This window comes from Monodelphis domestica, chromosome 4 (assembly GCF_027887165.1).
Source record: "Monodelphis domestica isolate mMonDom1 chromosome 4, mMonDom1.pri, whole genome shotgun sequence".
NCBI classification, from domain to species: domain Eukaryota; kingdom Metazoa; phylum Chordata; class Mammalia; order Didelphimorphia; family Didelphidae; genus Monodelphis; species Monodelphis domestica.
In genome coordinates this window covers 434,325,366-434,340,742 of record NC_077230.1, presented here as the reverse complement: position 1 = coordinate 434,340,742, position 15,377 = coordinate 434,325,366, and the positions used below count along the sequence as shown (strand labels likewise).

General features: G+C 37.9%; 2 protein-coding genes across 5 annotated transcripts in view; one reads left to right on the top strand and one right to left on the bottom strand.

The window, feature by feature from the left end:
* LOC100023417 (zinc finger protein 420-like) overlaps positions 1-15,377 on the bottom strand; it is a 621,149-nt gene that overhangs the window by 451,426 nt on the left and 154,346 nt on the right. The gene's annotated exons all lie outside the window — the stretch shown is intronic.
* Positions 6,397-7,365, top strand: monDomV1R1282 (vomeronasal 1 receptor monDomV1R1282). The gene is given in 1 exon segment (NM_001166779.1): positions 6,397-7,365. A coding segment is annotated over 1 exon segment (969 nt).

Genomic DNA, 15,377 nt, shown 5'->3' with positions numbered 1-15,377 from the left:
TGGTCTGGTGCACTCTAACCAAATCAAGTCTTTTGGGAGTGTGGAGGGGGGCTGGGGACGGAGTATTAAACTTGGGGAGAGGAAGATGAGTTCAAATTACACCTCAGACACTTCTTAGCTACAGGACCCTGGAAAAATCAGTTCATATCTCTGTTTGCCTCAGTTTACTTATCTATAAAAAAAGCTGGTCGGGCTTAATGGCCACTTAAACCCTTTCAGCTCTAACTCTTTGATCTTGTTATTTTGCTACATATTTGCTTACATTTAGTAGCCATTATTCAGCAAATGAGAGAACTTGTTATAAACGAGATAGCTGATTAGAGTAAAAAGGGTGATTTGTGCACAGAACTTATGTATCCAGCATCATAAGGTTTTAGTAAGAATATTTCATACAGCCAGCACAGGACTGGGCATAATGAAGACGGGTGCTGGGGTGGTCCTGTACTTCCTTGGTACACATCTCAAGTGGAGTGTCCATAAATCATGAGGTACTCTGCAGTCCTAAGTCAGCCAGTGGAGGGGATAGTAGACTGTGAGTCCCAAACATCCCAGCTGAGGCAGACAGCTCCAAAATGACACACCAGCTCTCATTGTTTATACAGAAAAGTTTCCATCGCTAATGTGTGTCACTGATTTTTCAGTTTTCAAGGACAGGCTACCTGGGGGTGCCATGTGGGGAATTAGAAAACTCCTCTCTCCGATCTCTCCTCAGGATGCAAAATTGTTTTGTCTATAATTCCAGGAACTCGACTATTACGAGATATTCCTTCATTTGGGACTGTTATATCTATGAAATCATCACTTTTCAATATCTTCTTCTTCAGCTGTTCCCTTCTCCAGGATGATTTATTACCTGAGGCTTCTCTGGATGGGAGCGTCTTGGATGGGAAAGTGTAGAAGGGAGAGAGAGAAGAGACCATGCATTTTTTTAGTACCTGCTAAGTGCTAGGAACTGTGCTAAGTGGTTTGCAGATATTGTGCCACTTGATCAATAACGCAAACTTGCAAGGTAGGTGCTACTATTATCTCCATTTTACAGTGTATTGTCTACCGCATCTCCTAGCAGCCTTTATTTGAAAAGGATAATGGTGCCACACAAGAACATTTCCATGGAAAAGGCATGACAAGGGTATTACCATATTTTTCTCTTGGGAAGCTAAATATAAGAACATAGAACCATGTCCTTTACAGACTACAATGTGGTAAACATAGGGACTAATACAGAAAATATTAACACATACAAAAAAGGTAAACCTAAATGGAGACCAAATGCTGACATCCTGAATGATCAGTGGGTCAAAGAACAAAACAGAAACAGTAACTACATTTAAGAAGTTGATAACAATTCTACACTTACCCAAATTTCCCAGATGGATCTAAAACTCTGCTCAGAGAAAAAGAGCATCTCTGAAAACATACAATAATAAAGGAGAAAAAATGGGATTGGTGAACTTAAAATGTACTTGTAAAAAATAAAACCACAAATATCATTTTTCAGTTGTTTTCAATTCTTTCCAACTTTATAAGCCCATTTGAAGCTTTCTTGGCAATGATTATAGAGTGGTTTGCCTTTTCCTTCTACAGGTCATTTTACAGATGAGGAAATTGAGGCAAACATAGTTTAATGACTTGCCCAAGGTCATACAATTGGTAAGTGCTTGAGGTCAGATTTGAATTCAGGAAGATGAGTCTTTTTGACTTTGGTCCTGGCACTCTATGGTGGTACCTAACTGCCCATTAAAATCACAAATAAACACAATCAAAATAAACACCAAAAAGACCTCTTGAAAATTAAAGAAGACATATTTGAAATATCAAACCAGGAGACTACTGTATCAAATTGTCTTCTAATATTCTGGACTTTTCTACCAGTTTCATTTGCATTTAGAATATCTCTTTTCACATGATCTTCTTCCAAAGCTGAGTTCCTCCAAGAATCTCTACTTTCTTTTTATATTTTAAAAGATATTCTTTACTTTTTGCATTCTCAGTTTTATTAACTTAAATCGGTATATAATATTTTTGCATTATTCTTTTTTCCTTCTGGTTTTGCTGTGATTTCACCTTCATCTTCTATTTTATTGACTTCATTTTCTGCTTTCTTTTTAATCAAATTAGTCTAAAGTTTATCAAATTTGTTATTCTAAAAGAATTAATTTTTATTTTTATTTATCTATTTTTGTGGAGTCTTGCTTCCAATTTTCTATCTTTCCCCTAATTTTTATATCTCCTTTTGTGTTTATTTTAGGGTTGTTTATTAATTAGGTTTCTAATTTCTAATTTTTTTAATTCATAATCATTTCAATGGTCTTCTCTTTTTCTATTTTGTTAGTGTATAATTATAAGGATATGGTTTTCCTCCTGAGGACTGACTTAGCTATATCCCAGAAATTATGGTATGTTATTTTATCATTGTCATTTTCTTCTTCATACTTTTTCATTGTTTCTTTGATTTGTTATTTGACCCATTAATTATTTAAGATTCCATTTTAAACTCTTCTGTTGGGCCTATATCTTTGTTTTTAGTCACTAAAACAATTTTTATTCTGAATGTATTTTGATTTGTAAAGGATGTAGTGATTATTCCTGCCTTCTTGTATTGGTTTGCAATATCCTTATGCCCCCACTCTCAGGTCAATTTTTATAAAAGTTCTATGTGCTATAGAGAAATATGTATATTCTTTTTTGCAGTTTTATTTAGAAGAAGCTATAAGTCTTGGTTCACTTCCATATTTTTCCTTTTGTTTACCTTTCTCTTAGATTTATCCAAAACTGAAAGAGGAATACTCTCCTTTTTGTATTGTATTACTGTCTAAGTTTTCTTGAAGCTCAGAAATCACTTTCTTTATGAATTTGTATATTGAGGCTTTTGGAGTTTAAGTTTATTACTGATATTGATTTGTCAGCTATAGTTCATTTCAGCAGAACATAGCTTGCTTGTATTAATATTTTTTCAATATTTGTTTTTACTTTGCTTAATAGCATTATGACAACTCTTGATTTTTTATTCATTTGATGCATAGTAACTTTTTCCTACCCTCAATTTTAGTTTATGCATATCTTTATTCTTTGAATGTGTTGCATTAGATTGTAGAGTTTTGTTTTATTAACCAATCTATCACTCTTTTTCATTTTATTGGAACATTTAATACATTCACATTTTAAATTTTAAGAATTATGTTATACACTCCATGTTATCTCTAAAATTGGGGAGATTTTTTTATCAAGTTATGATTTTTTTAACTTCTAAACACAGTAAGAAGTTCCTTTGGCTACTTTAATCTTTTTTTAGGGAGGCTTGTTCATAGTGATTCCCTACAAGGGAGAATTAGTCATATGGAAAAAGAGGTACAAAAATTCACTAAGGGAAAGAACTCTTTAAATAAGTAGAATAGGCCTAATGGAAAAGGAAGCACAAGCGCTCACTCAAGAAAATCATGTCTTAAAAATTAGAAATAAGCAAGTAGAGCCTAATAACTCCTGGAGACATCAAGAAATAATTAAGCAAAGAGAAAAAGATGAAAACATAGAAGAAAATGTGAAATATTTTATTGGAAAAATAAATGACATGGAAAATAAATCCAAGAGAGATCATTTAAAGATTATTTTCCTACCTGAAAGCCACAATAAAAAATATCTTAGACATCATATTTCAAGACATTATCAAGAAAAATTTCCCTGATCTTCTAGAAAGAGAGGATGAAACAGAAATTGAAAGAATCCACTAATCACTTCCAGAAAGAGATCCCAAAAGAATAACTGCCATGAATATTATAGCCAAATTCCAAAACTCTGAAGTCAAGAAGAAAATCTTGCAAACAGTCAAAGAGAAGAAATTCAAATATCATGATGCTACAGTCAGGATAACTCAAGATTTAGCAGCTTCTGCCCTAAAGGATCAGAGGACCTAGAAGACTTCAACGATGAATTACTTACCCAGCAAAAATGAGCATGATCCTTCAGGGGTAAAAATAAGTATTCAATTAAATAGAAGACTTTCAAACATTTTTCATTAAATAACCAGAGTCAAATAAAAAATCTGACTTAAATACAAGACTCAAGAGAATCATATAAAGGTAAACAAGAAAGAGTAATCAAAAGATGTTCAATAAGGTTAAACAGTTTCTATCCCTACATGGGAAAATGATCTTTGTAACTTCTAAGCACTTTGTAATTATTAGAGCAGTTAAAAGGAGTTAATATAGGCATCAAGGGAAGGTGAGAGTTGAATAGGATTTTGAGTCTTGAATTTTTTTTGTTCAAGTTTCCTTCTACAAAAGAATTAATATGAAAAATTGTCAGGACCTGCCTGACAACATTTGGGGGTCCAAAGGGATAAGAAGAATGAAACACTTGTGCGGAATCAGGAAGGCTAAGGAGCGGATGGCAACCAAAGTGACTTTATTGAAAGTTATCATACTTTTTATAGGAGGAGCAAAACAAGCTAAGCCTCCAACACAAACTTTCCAATAGTAAGAGATAATGATTAACAGAGTGACCTTAAGCAATTATAATACAACCTGCCATATATCAGTGATTAATAGGGGACATGTTATGCAGAGGCCTGAGAAATGGGGGGGGGGGGTTAATAAGTCACATGATACACACACAAGAGTTTCTCTGGAGTTTTCATGGGTTCTATGATACAAACGCAATCAGGGGTTTCTAGGGATACTGGATACAAATATGCCCTAGATGAAGAAAGAGAGAAGGGAGGGGGAATGTGGCTGATGACTTTCTGTTCTACGAACCTGAGCCTTGCTTGAGAGTCTCTGGATCCAAGCTTTGCTTGGGGGTTTCAGCCTGCTATAAAAAATGTTTTACATGATTGCACATATGAAATCTATGGAATTGCTTACCATTAGGGCAGGGGAGAAGGGAGAGAATTCAAGACTCAAAATTCTTTTTTTTTAAGTTTTGGAAACTTTTTACATGTGGGAAATAGAATAGAATTTTTAAACATTATAAAAGGGCTACCAACAGTGCAAGGATCCAAGACAGTCCCAAGAGACTCATGATAGAAAAGGCTATCACTGCCATAGAAGGAACTAAAGAAGTCTGAATGCATGTTGTTCCTGACCACATAAGATTATGACATGAGCTATTAAATGAATGTTTCCTGGCCATATCAGTTGCCTCCATGTATACTTTCTATGTCCAATTCCTACCCCTTCATATTTGTTCCCTAAATATCATGTTCTGTGTATGTGTATCCTTTCTCTCATGTGTGAATCTGTGAAAGAGTATGTTCATTCCAGGGTGCTCAATGTGGGGAGAAGCAAGAAATATTTCTGGCAATTCTTTTTTTTTGCAATTCATTTTTTATGTGAATTGATACATTTATTTGTAAAACTGATCCATAGGTTAGTTAGCAAAAATGCACTAATGGGGACTCATAGGCTACTTTGTTATGTGAATACTGAGTTTCCTAATAGTGCCTTGAATCTTGTGTGATTTTTTTGTAGGGAAGGTTTATGTGGGAAAAATCAGGGACAGTTAGTGGCTCAGTGCAAAGAAAGTGAGGCCTGAAGATGGGAGATCTTGAGTTCAAATTTGGCCTGAGGTGCTTCCTAGTTATATGACCCTGCTCAAGTCACTTAACTTCAGTTGCCTAGCCTTTGTCCTATTTCTGCCTTGGAATTGAAACATAGTGTTGATTCTAAAATAGAAAGTAAGTTTCAAAAAGAAGAGGATATTTCTCAGATGCAATACATTATTTCCTATTAAATTTCACTATATTTTATTCACCCCAATATTGCAGCCTGTCAAGCTCTTTTTTAATTTGGGTTGAATCTGATAAAATTAAATTAAATACAAAATCTTACAAATGGAAACCAAAACTATACTTCAGCAGTATAGAAGGCATGAAATGCATGTCTCCAGAAAGAAAGAAGAGTTTCCAGAAAAGAGCTGTGGGGTAGTATGTATTACAGGTTCAAATAAATTGGCAGGGTTAGCCAAAATTAGCCTGAAGAAAAGTATCAGGTAGGGAGTTTGGCTGAGATAGAACAGTTACCAATTCATAATGGTGGTTTCCTTAAGTGAGCTCAGGAAAAGCAGAAAACTCCTCTGGAAGGAAAGGGCAACCACTTTATCTTGATTTTTCTTAAAAGTACAGACCATGAATACTGAGCCTACTAATCTTAGCTAAAAAACATAAATTACATACAGATCCAATAATTTGTAAGTGACAAAAGGTGACATTAACTAACACAGAAGACAGTCACTACTTATAAATCACTGAATTTTTGTATGTCTGTGTAGTATTGAAGGAGCTACTTCATGAGGTCTTTGCGGTGGGAATGAATGATCAATATGAAGGGATGTCATAGAATCTCTATTTCTCTCTGGGTTCCTCAGGTTCAGACTGAAATTCTTCTCTTGGACACCAAGAATATGATTTCTATAGACAAGCTCCTGAGTATTGCCTTCTTCTCACAGACAGTAATTGGGCTGCAGGGAAACTTCTTCCTAATTTATTTCTTCACTTTCATGTTCTTCACTGGCCAGAGGCTGCGATCCATAGACTTGATTCTCGCCCAGTTGGCTTTGGCCAACTCCTTGGTGCTCCTCTCCAAAGGCTTCCCTCAGGGAATGGCAGCTTTGGGAATGAAGAATTTTTTGGATGATATTGGCTGTAAAATTGTCTTCTACCTACATAGAGTGGCTCGGGGGCTTTCCCTCAGCATGACCTGCCTCTTGAGTGGTTTACAAGCCATCATCCTAAGTCCCAACAATACCATGTGGATCGCCCTTAAAGCCAGAGTCCCAAAATACATTATCCCCTCTAGTGTCCTCTGCTGGATTTTCCACATGCTACAAAATATCATTATTCTTGAGAAACTTCAAGGACCAAGGGGCACTAGGAACACTTCAGAGACAAAGAAGTATGGATATTGCTCTGCTAATGTAACAAATATCATTAGTGTTTCATCCTTTGTAGTTGTATTCTCCCTCCTTGATGTTGTGCTTATGACCTTCATTAGCTTTACCAGTGGCTACAAGATTTATCTCCTACAGAAGCACCACAAGAGAGTCCAGCAGATGCACACTGTCCACTTCGCCACTCAAGCCTTCCCTGAGGCCAGAGCCACCAAAATGATCCTACTGCTGGTGAGTACCTTTGTCACATTTTACTTACTCAATGCCATCTTGGCAGCATATATGCATTCAATGACACCCAGATCCTGGCTGCTGTATAGCTCTGCCTTTATGTCTTCCTGTTTCCCCATGGTTAGCCCCTTTGTACTCATCAGCAGTGACTCACGAATCCTGAGGCATTGCAGTGCTGTCCTTCATAGAAATTGTCTGCATACTGAAACTGACTCCAGTAATATTCTCTATTCAAAAAGGAAAAGTCACTGAAAAGCTTTAATCTAGAAGTACAAATAAGCAGATCCAGAATTCTTATATAACTCTTTGGACAAGCTCCCATTTCTCAGGAAAGGAACAGGTGGGGATCCATTAAAGTCATGGGGACAGGACATGAATTTAAGCAGAAGATACCTATCACCTCTGTTCCTAGAATTCCAGATAATAAGGTTGTTAAAGCATAAGACTCTATCTAGTCTAATGCATACTAAAACAGAAATACCATTTTCAATATCCAAAATCCCCTCTTTGAATGCATTCATTTAGGATCTTCCTCTTTCAAGAGGCAGATCTCACCATTCATTTTAAAGTTTTTCCTTACTCTCAACCCCAGGAAGGTTTTCTGCAACTTTGAAGGGACCATCAGACTAAATGTTCATCCACTTTTCTTCATTCATTCCTTGGGAGATTCATTCTAATCTCTTTTGGATATAGCATCCTTTGAAATATTTGAAGAAAGCTAAGCATGTGACTGGGAGAGGGGATAAATAGAGGGAAAATAAAATGGAGGGAAACACAATTAGTCATCATGACTGAATGTTAATGGGATGAACTCACCCATAAAACAGAGGTCCTTTTGCTGGCTCTGCATGCAAAACTTATTGCATTGCCCATCCATGAATCCTTGTCACAGTCCTGACTTAGGTGATGTAAGGGTTAAATTAGGACTTTGACAAAATAAGAGAGCAACTTTTAACAATTTTAGTTTTAATGAGAATATAGTAAAAGGAGGGATATATAAGAAAGAGATAGAAGGAGAAATTATCTAACTTACCCTATAACTCCCTATATCTGCCTATAACTCTATAACTGCCATTAGAGAAAGTCCAACTGACCACCCATCAACTCAGCTCACCAGGCAGAGTCAAAATTCTCCTCCCTCCTCAGTACTCACGCTGGACTTTTATTTTTTCCTCATTTCCTGTCTCTCTGCTTTCTATTTACCTTCATTGTGGGCTGATATATCTTTACACATCTCCATGATCAAAGGACTTCCAGGTCCCCAGTTAAATTAGAAAAAGGGATTAAGAATTCCCTTTTACAGTGAGGAAGACCACTAGCAGACACCAGTGCTTGAGGTCAGATAATGATTATCAGGAATTGTTTCTACAAGTAACTGAAATCAACAAACTTAAAAAAAAAAGAATTACTCAAATAAAACCAAGCCTCTCTTTAAGTCTCATTTTCTGTGCAAACCTTGCCTCAAAGGGCCAGTTACATGAGCTTCTTTCTTCATTGGGAGACTGATTACTCAATTACTCAATGCCTTGCACCTATATGAAGAGCAGGCAATGGTGGTGGTACGGGAGAGAAGAAGGAGCTAGCTTTGGCTTCTAGATTTGAAGAGGAGAAAATGGAAAGGAATAAGAATTGATTAAGTGCCTTCTATGTGCCTTATATTGTGCTAAGTACTTTATAGATATCTCAGTTGAACCTCACAATAACCCAGCTAAATAAGTAATAATATTCATCCCATTTCACACTTGAGGAAACTATGGCAAATGTAACTTTAATAACTTGCCCAACTCCAAATAATACATATGAGACCAAATTTGAACTAAAATCTTTCTGAAACTAATAAACCCATTTCTCTAGTCACTATGCTACCTGGCTGCCTACTGAAAAAGGAAATAATTACTTATTAAGGAAGTGCCATATGCTAGGCATTCCACTAAACAATTTACAAAGAGTATCTTATCTGAGAGAGAAGATAGACCATTCCATCTTCTCTTCAAGTCCCTGAAGGAAGAAAAAAGATTATAAAAAATGGACATGTAGGTGAGCTGGCAGTGTCTATAATTCCCCCTCCTTATGATACCAGATACTTCAGGAACTTCTCCCTTGGATGAGATCTGAGACTTTCTTCATTGAGCTGAGTTATCTCATTCCCTATGAGAAACCTCATTCACTCGGTACTGTCTCCCATGTATAACTTCTCCCATGTATAATTTCTCTGATTTCTACTTTAATGTGATCTCATATAAATGGATTTTCTTGCTATCCACTATGTGCATTTATTGTGAATCTGATATTTGTTAGGAAAGAAGTCAAGCATTGGACATGTAACTTGGCTCCCTCTTTTTCCCTTAAGGAATCAGGAGTTCAACTTTGAATTCAGATAGTAGATAAATATAATTCTATCCCAGAATCCTTCTCCCTCAAGAGTTCCAATCTCTGGGCCCATTATCTTGCTTCCCTTCCTAGCAAGAATTAGAATTTTTCCTAGAAAAGGTTAGGAGGAGATGATTGAAATTTCTATTCTTGCCTCCTTGAGAGACAAATCTAGACAGATGGATGTGGGCACATATAACCTAAATGGATAGAAATAAAAGTGTATCCTACATACCACCTCTTACATTTCTCCAATGATATGCATATACTGTTGTCTACATTATATTTTTAAATCAGGGATATCTTTGGCAGTCTGGATCCCTTCTCAGTCTAATGCTTTTAATGCGTGAAATAAAATATATAGGATGATCAAGGAAATCACTTACATTGAAATAAAACTATAATTTCCTCCCCCCTGAAAAAAAGAAATATGGTGGCCATAAAGATATATAGATTTAGTGAATGATTGCATCTGAGGAGGAAGGAAGGGTTACATCTATCCTGGAGGTTTAAGGCCACATCAACTTGGATGGGTAGATTAGTGGCAATCTCATATAAAGGAAATTGGTATGAGTGCTAGGTTAGTATAAGCAGGATAGAAGAACAAAGAGGGCCAGAAGGCAATTGGAAATAGGAACCTGAAGGCAAGGGAAGATACAGTGGGGAGGGTTATAGATTGGGAAGTCGCCTATATAGATATAGTACTGGGAGCAATGGGAGTAGTTTGATAAGATAATGAAGAAAGAGAGTGGGGAGAGGAAGGCTGAGAACAGAATTTGAGGCACATCCACATTTAGGAAATGAGAGAAGGAAGAGAAATCAGTGATGATTATTGAAGTAATAAACTTGTCAGGAGAACTGGAGGAAAACAGCATCATTGAATCACAAATAAAGAGTGAGAAGGGGTCTTATTTATAGGTCACCTTGACCATCTCTAACATTTTACAAGCAGATTGAAGCCCAGAGAGATTAGATCACTTGCCTCGAGTCACACTGGTAGTAAGTGACAGAGACATGGTTTGAAAGCCACTCTAGGTACTGGACTCCCCTGACAAGGAAAGAGGTCATGCAAAAAGAGAAGAAGGAAAAGGAGAAGAGGGGGAAGGAGAAGAGAGGAAAGTGACCAATAGAGCAAGGTCCCAGGAATGATCAGAGGGAATGGAGTCAAAAGAATAAGTACAGCAATTAGCACTTGCCGAAACAACTATTCATACTTTGAGATGAAGGAATGATGAGACTGTGAGATTAGGATGAATGGGCTGCCAACAGATTCCTTAATCTTAAGAAAAACAAGTCACATTGTGTGCTGAGAGGGTAGAGTGGAATTGAAGCCTTGTGGATAATCCAAATATTTACTGAGTATAGACAGGGAATCAATTGGAGATGAATGCAAGTCTTGCCATCTACTGGTGGGGGTCCAGTTAAGGTTACATACAAGGCAGAGCTCTATTGCACCTGGGCAATAGGATTTGATGGCTTCTTCTATTGGCACTTGGAAGCACAGAAGTAAGAGAATGTTAGTAACTCTGGAACACAAGAAGAAAGGATGATCAATAATATTCTCCTTGATACTCACTTGTCTCTAGGTTTCCATGACCCTGCCCTGCTTCATGCTCACACTTTCTCATATCCTTTACTGTATCTTTGTCAAGTCAGACACATATGGTTGTGTGACCCAAAACAAGTTACTTACTACTTCATTTTCCTCAAATATAAAATTTAGGTAATATTAGCATCTACTATCCAGGATTTTGGGACAAATAAATAAAATAACATTTATAAACTTCTTTGCTAATCTTAAATCTCTCCATGAAAGTTATTATTATTATTCTTTCCACAAGACTCCCTTCTTCTGAACTTCTTAATGGCATTTAAGGGTATAATTCTCTCAGTCACCCAGGCTTGCAAATGGAGTGTCTTCCTTGATTTACCTCATCCTCTCTCCCTCCATCTGCAATCTGTTGCCAAGCCCTGTCACTTTCACCTTTGGAGCATCTCTCCCAAGCCCTCAGCACCTCACACTTGAGTCGTTTCAGCTGCCTATTTCTTACTCTCCCACCCTAAAATCTCTTGTCACATAAGTTCATCCTCTGTGCTGCTGTCAGACTGACCCTTCAAAAGCCCAGGTCTGATCATACCAAAACCACACATACTCAGTCCCCTTCTGTGACTCCCTCTCCCGTTCACGATCCATAATGAAACCCTCTGCTTAGCATTCAAAGGTTCCTTCTTGCCTTTCTAGTCTTCTTACATTTTATCCATTCCCACATATTCTCTCATCCAGTGACACTCGACTCCTTGCTGTTCCTCACCCAAGACAGTCCATCTCCTGACAAGAAGCATTTGAAGCAGACTTAGAATGCTCCCTTTCCAGTATTACCTCCACCTCCTGCCTCTCTTGGCTTCCATCGAGCTTCACCTAAAATCATAGCTTCTACAAGAAGCTGTGTAATTAATTTCTGCACCCTAGAACTACAGTTCCCAGCACCCCACTCTCCTTCTCACATTACATGCTGACATAGGGAGGATATAAATTTGGTGTACTCCACCTCTTGCTCTCTTCTCCTGGATCGCAAGCTTCAGGAGCAGGCTTCTTAAAAAGGCAAGGAGAAAACATGGTCTTAATTTTGTTGGGCAATTGGGTTTTTATACTTCTATTTCCTTTTATTCTTCCTACTTCAAGTGATTATTAATAAACTTTATAAAATTAATAATTGGAGTTGCTGGACAATAATTTAAATCCTACAAAGTCTCTCCCAACCACCATTAACCCTAGTGATGTGTTTGTTGACTCTCTCTGGTTTCTCTTGCATATCACTTGTTTGGACTTAATTGTTTGCATGTTGTCTTCCCTATGAGACTGTGAACCAAGTACCTGTAGAATAGTAGGTACTTCATAAATGTTTATGTACTGACTGAACTACTGATTTAAGGTGTGAGGACAATAAGTGGCCATAGACGGAAGCTTATGAAGGGAAGAAAGAAGAGTAAAAGCAGAGATAATTTATTGGAAAACAGGGGAAGAATTGAGGAAGCCATAATCATGCAGAATTCAATTCACTATATCTGGCAAATGCTTTCTAGAGGCAGCTAAATGGTGCTGTGGATCATGTACTGAGTTTGGAATCATAAAGACTCATCTTCAAGAGTTCAAATCCAGCCTCAGACACTATAACTAGCTGTGTGACCCTAGGCAAGTCACTTAACCCTGTTTGCCTCCTTATCTGTAAAATTATTTGGAGAAGGAAATGGCAAACAACTCCAGTATCTTAATCAAGAAAACTTCAAACAGAATCACAAGAAGTTGTACACGGCTGTGACAGCTCAACGGTTAAGTGCTTACTAGTGCCAGGCATTGAACTAAGCACTGGGGATAGAAATAAGCCCAAAAGAGGCAGCCCCTGTCCTTAATAGGCTTACAAACTAAAGGGGTAAGACAATACACAAAAGGAAGTAAGGGAAGTTAGGAGTTGCCTTTTGTTTGGATGGGAACCAAGCAGAACAACTGATGGAAAATGAAGTTATCAAGAATGTTCTAAGTCCTCTAAGAAGGAAAGTGTGGGGAAGTTTATTGCTCTGCCCTCTAGACTCCAAGGAGAGGAGAGAAGCGTCTGCAGGATTTGAAGATGTGTGAAGAATCCAGAGCTGAGTCAGTCTTCACACTCTACAATTTCAGTTAGTCCATTTATCTTAGAGGAGGAAAACTATCCGGGCGTGCTGCTAAAGACAAAGAGTAAACTCCTAAAGAGTGAGATGGGGAAGAAGGGGAAGGCAGAAGGTTGTGATCTGAGAAAATTTCAGTGACAGAATTATAAATGATGATGAGACCTAAGGTGGGCCCCCTCTGTGGGGATATGAAAAGGAATGGAAACCTAGAGATGAGATGAGCTCAAGAAGCTGAAGAACAAACGAGTCAAGATGTCAGTCATGATGTCACCTCCTAACACAAAGAGACCGGTACCAGCCAGAAGTTTGGGAAGAAAGGCAGGGCATGACATTATTTAGGAAGCTGGGAGATGGCACTCTCCACACCTAGAGATGCCAGGAATAATTACCGGGAAAGAAAAATATTATTAAATGCCATAAACTTTAGAGATGAAAAGGGTTCTCAGTGATTACTAAGGGAGAGCCTTGAGGGGGAAATGGGTTCTGAGTACAAGAAGTGGGCTGACTTCGAATGGCCCTGAGCCTTAGGGGAAGATTGTATCATCAGTCAGCATTAGAGGGGATGATCAGGGATGTGCTAGCTTCAAGAGAATATCAATTTTCAGTTAGTGCCAGGGAGATGAAAAGGAGGAGAAGAAAGGGAGAGGGAAGAGGAAGAGGTCAAAGGGAGTTTGTAACAACAGATTAGGGGTTCAAACAGATAGCATAGAAAAAGGGAACACATAAAGCAATTAAAGTAAGTTGGAGGAAATGTCACCAGAGAAAGGAATTTTGAGTTAGAAATATATAGAAGGGCTGAAAAAGAGAGGTAAAGGAAGTAGGGTGTTGTTATTTTCTAGTTATTGGGCAGAGAGAATATCAAATAGGTAGAATTTATGTTGTTTTATTCATCCATTTATTTAATAAATTTCCCGGCACAATTTTTACTCTCCTTATGGATACCAGGTAGACAGGAAGGATGGATAATCACTCCTTCCCATTTTGGTGGTGTTCAGGTTGTGACCACATTTGGGGTTTTCCTGGCAAAGATACGGGCCTGGTTTGTCATTTCCTACTCCAGTTCATTTTACAGAAGAGGAAACTGAGGCAAATAAGGTTTGCTCAAGGTCACACAGCTAGTGCCTGAGGGCAGATTTGAACTCAAATCTTCCTGACTCTAGGTCTGATGTTCTATTCATTGCACTACCTAGCAGTCCTCTCTTTCCTTACTGGATAGGATTCAATGAATGTCTCATAACTTCAAGAGTCAACCCAAACACTCAACTAGATTTTGATAGAGCAAGTTAGTCATTAGTTATACGTATCCTTCAAACTACTGCAAATAAGCCAGCACAATCCTAAACTGGGCTGACCATTCTGTTCAATGTTCCTATGCACACACTGCTAAACAAAGATGGAGAAAATTAGGAAACTGTGCTGACTGGGTCCACTACAAACTGCACTCAAGTAAGCTCTCAATGAGGCTAGCCAATCTAATTAACTCCCTATCCCACTTTCCACTGTGGCTCTTCCAAACATTTTGTTCCCTCTTCAAACCGCCTTTACATCTCCTTTATCCCCCACCCTCTCAGCTAAGAATCTTGCCTCTTATTTTATAGGGGAAAAAGTGATACCATTTGCCAAAAGCTTACTTTTCTCTCCTCCTTCTCATCTTGTATCCCCCATTTGCCTTCTTCCACTATTTCCTCCTTCTCTATGTCTTACAGGAAGAGTCCATCTCCTGGTCAAGGTTAACCTCTCTACCTGCACAAATTCTGGGGTTGAGACTTTGCTAATGGGATGACTTGAGTGAAGATGTTAATTTACAGATAGGACCAACCATTGTGGTTTACTGTAGGACAAGGAAGTGGACTATTATGGGAAGTGGTCCTGATGGAAAGGAAAGTAGGTGAGATCAGGGAGCGATTCTCACAGAATTCAGAGGAAGGTCAAATGTATTAGAGAATACTTTACTTCTAATTCTGGAATTTGCCCCCAGGCTTACAGGAATAAGAAGGGTCCCATTCACTGAAACCAGTGTCAGAGTGTCCAGAGATCTCAGTCCAAAAGATATGGGTCAGGCAGTCAATTTTATCCTCAATTATTTTTCACTTTTTCCTAATCCCTACTGAAAGAAAAGTTACTAAACATGATTGTAATACTGGACCCTGTTCCAAAATTTCCTTCTCAGAATCAGATGTGCCCAAGGGATGTAGATCTTTGTGATCTCTTGGGCAAGTTAGTCTGAA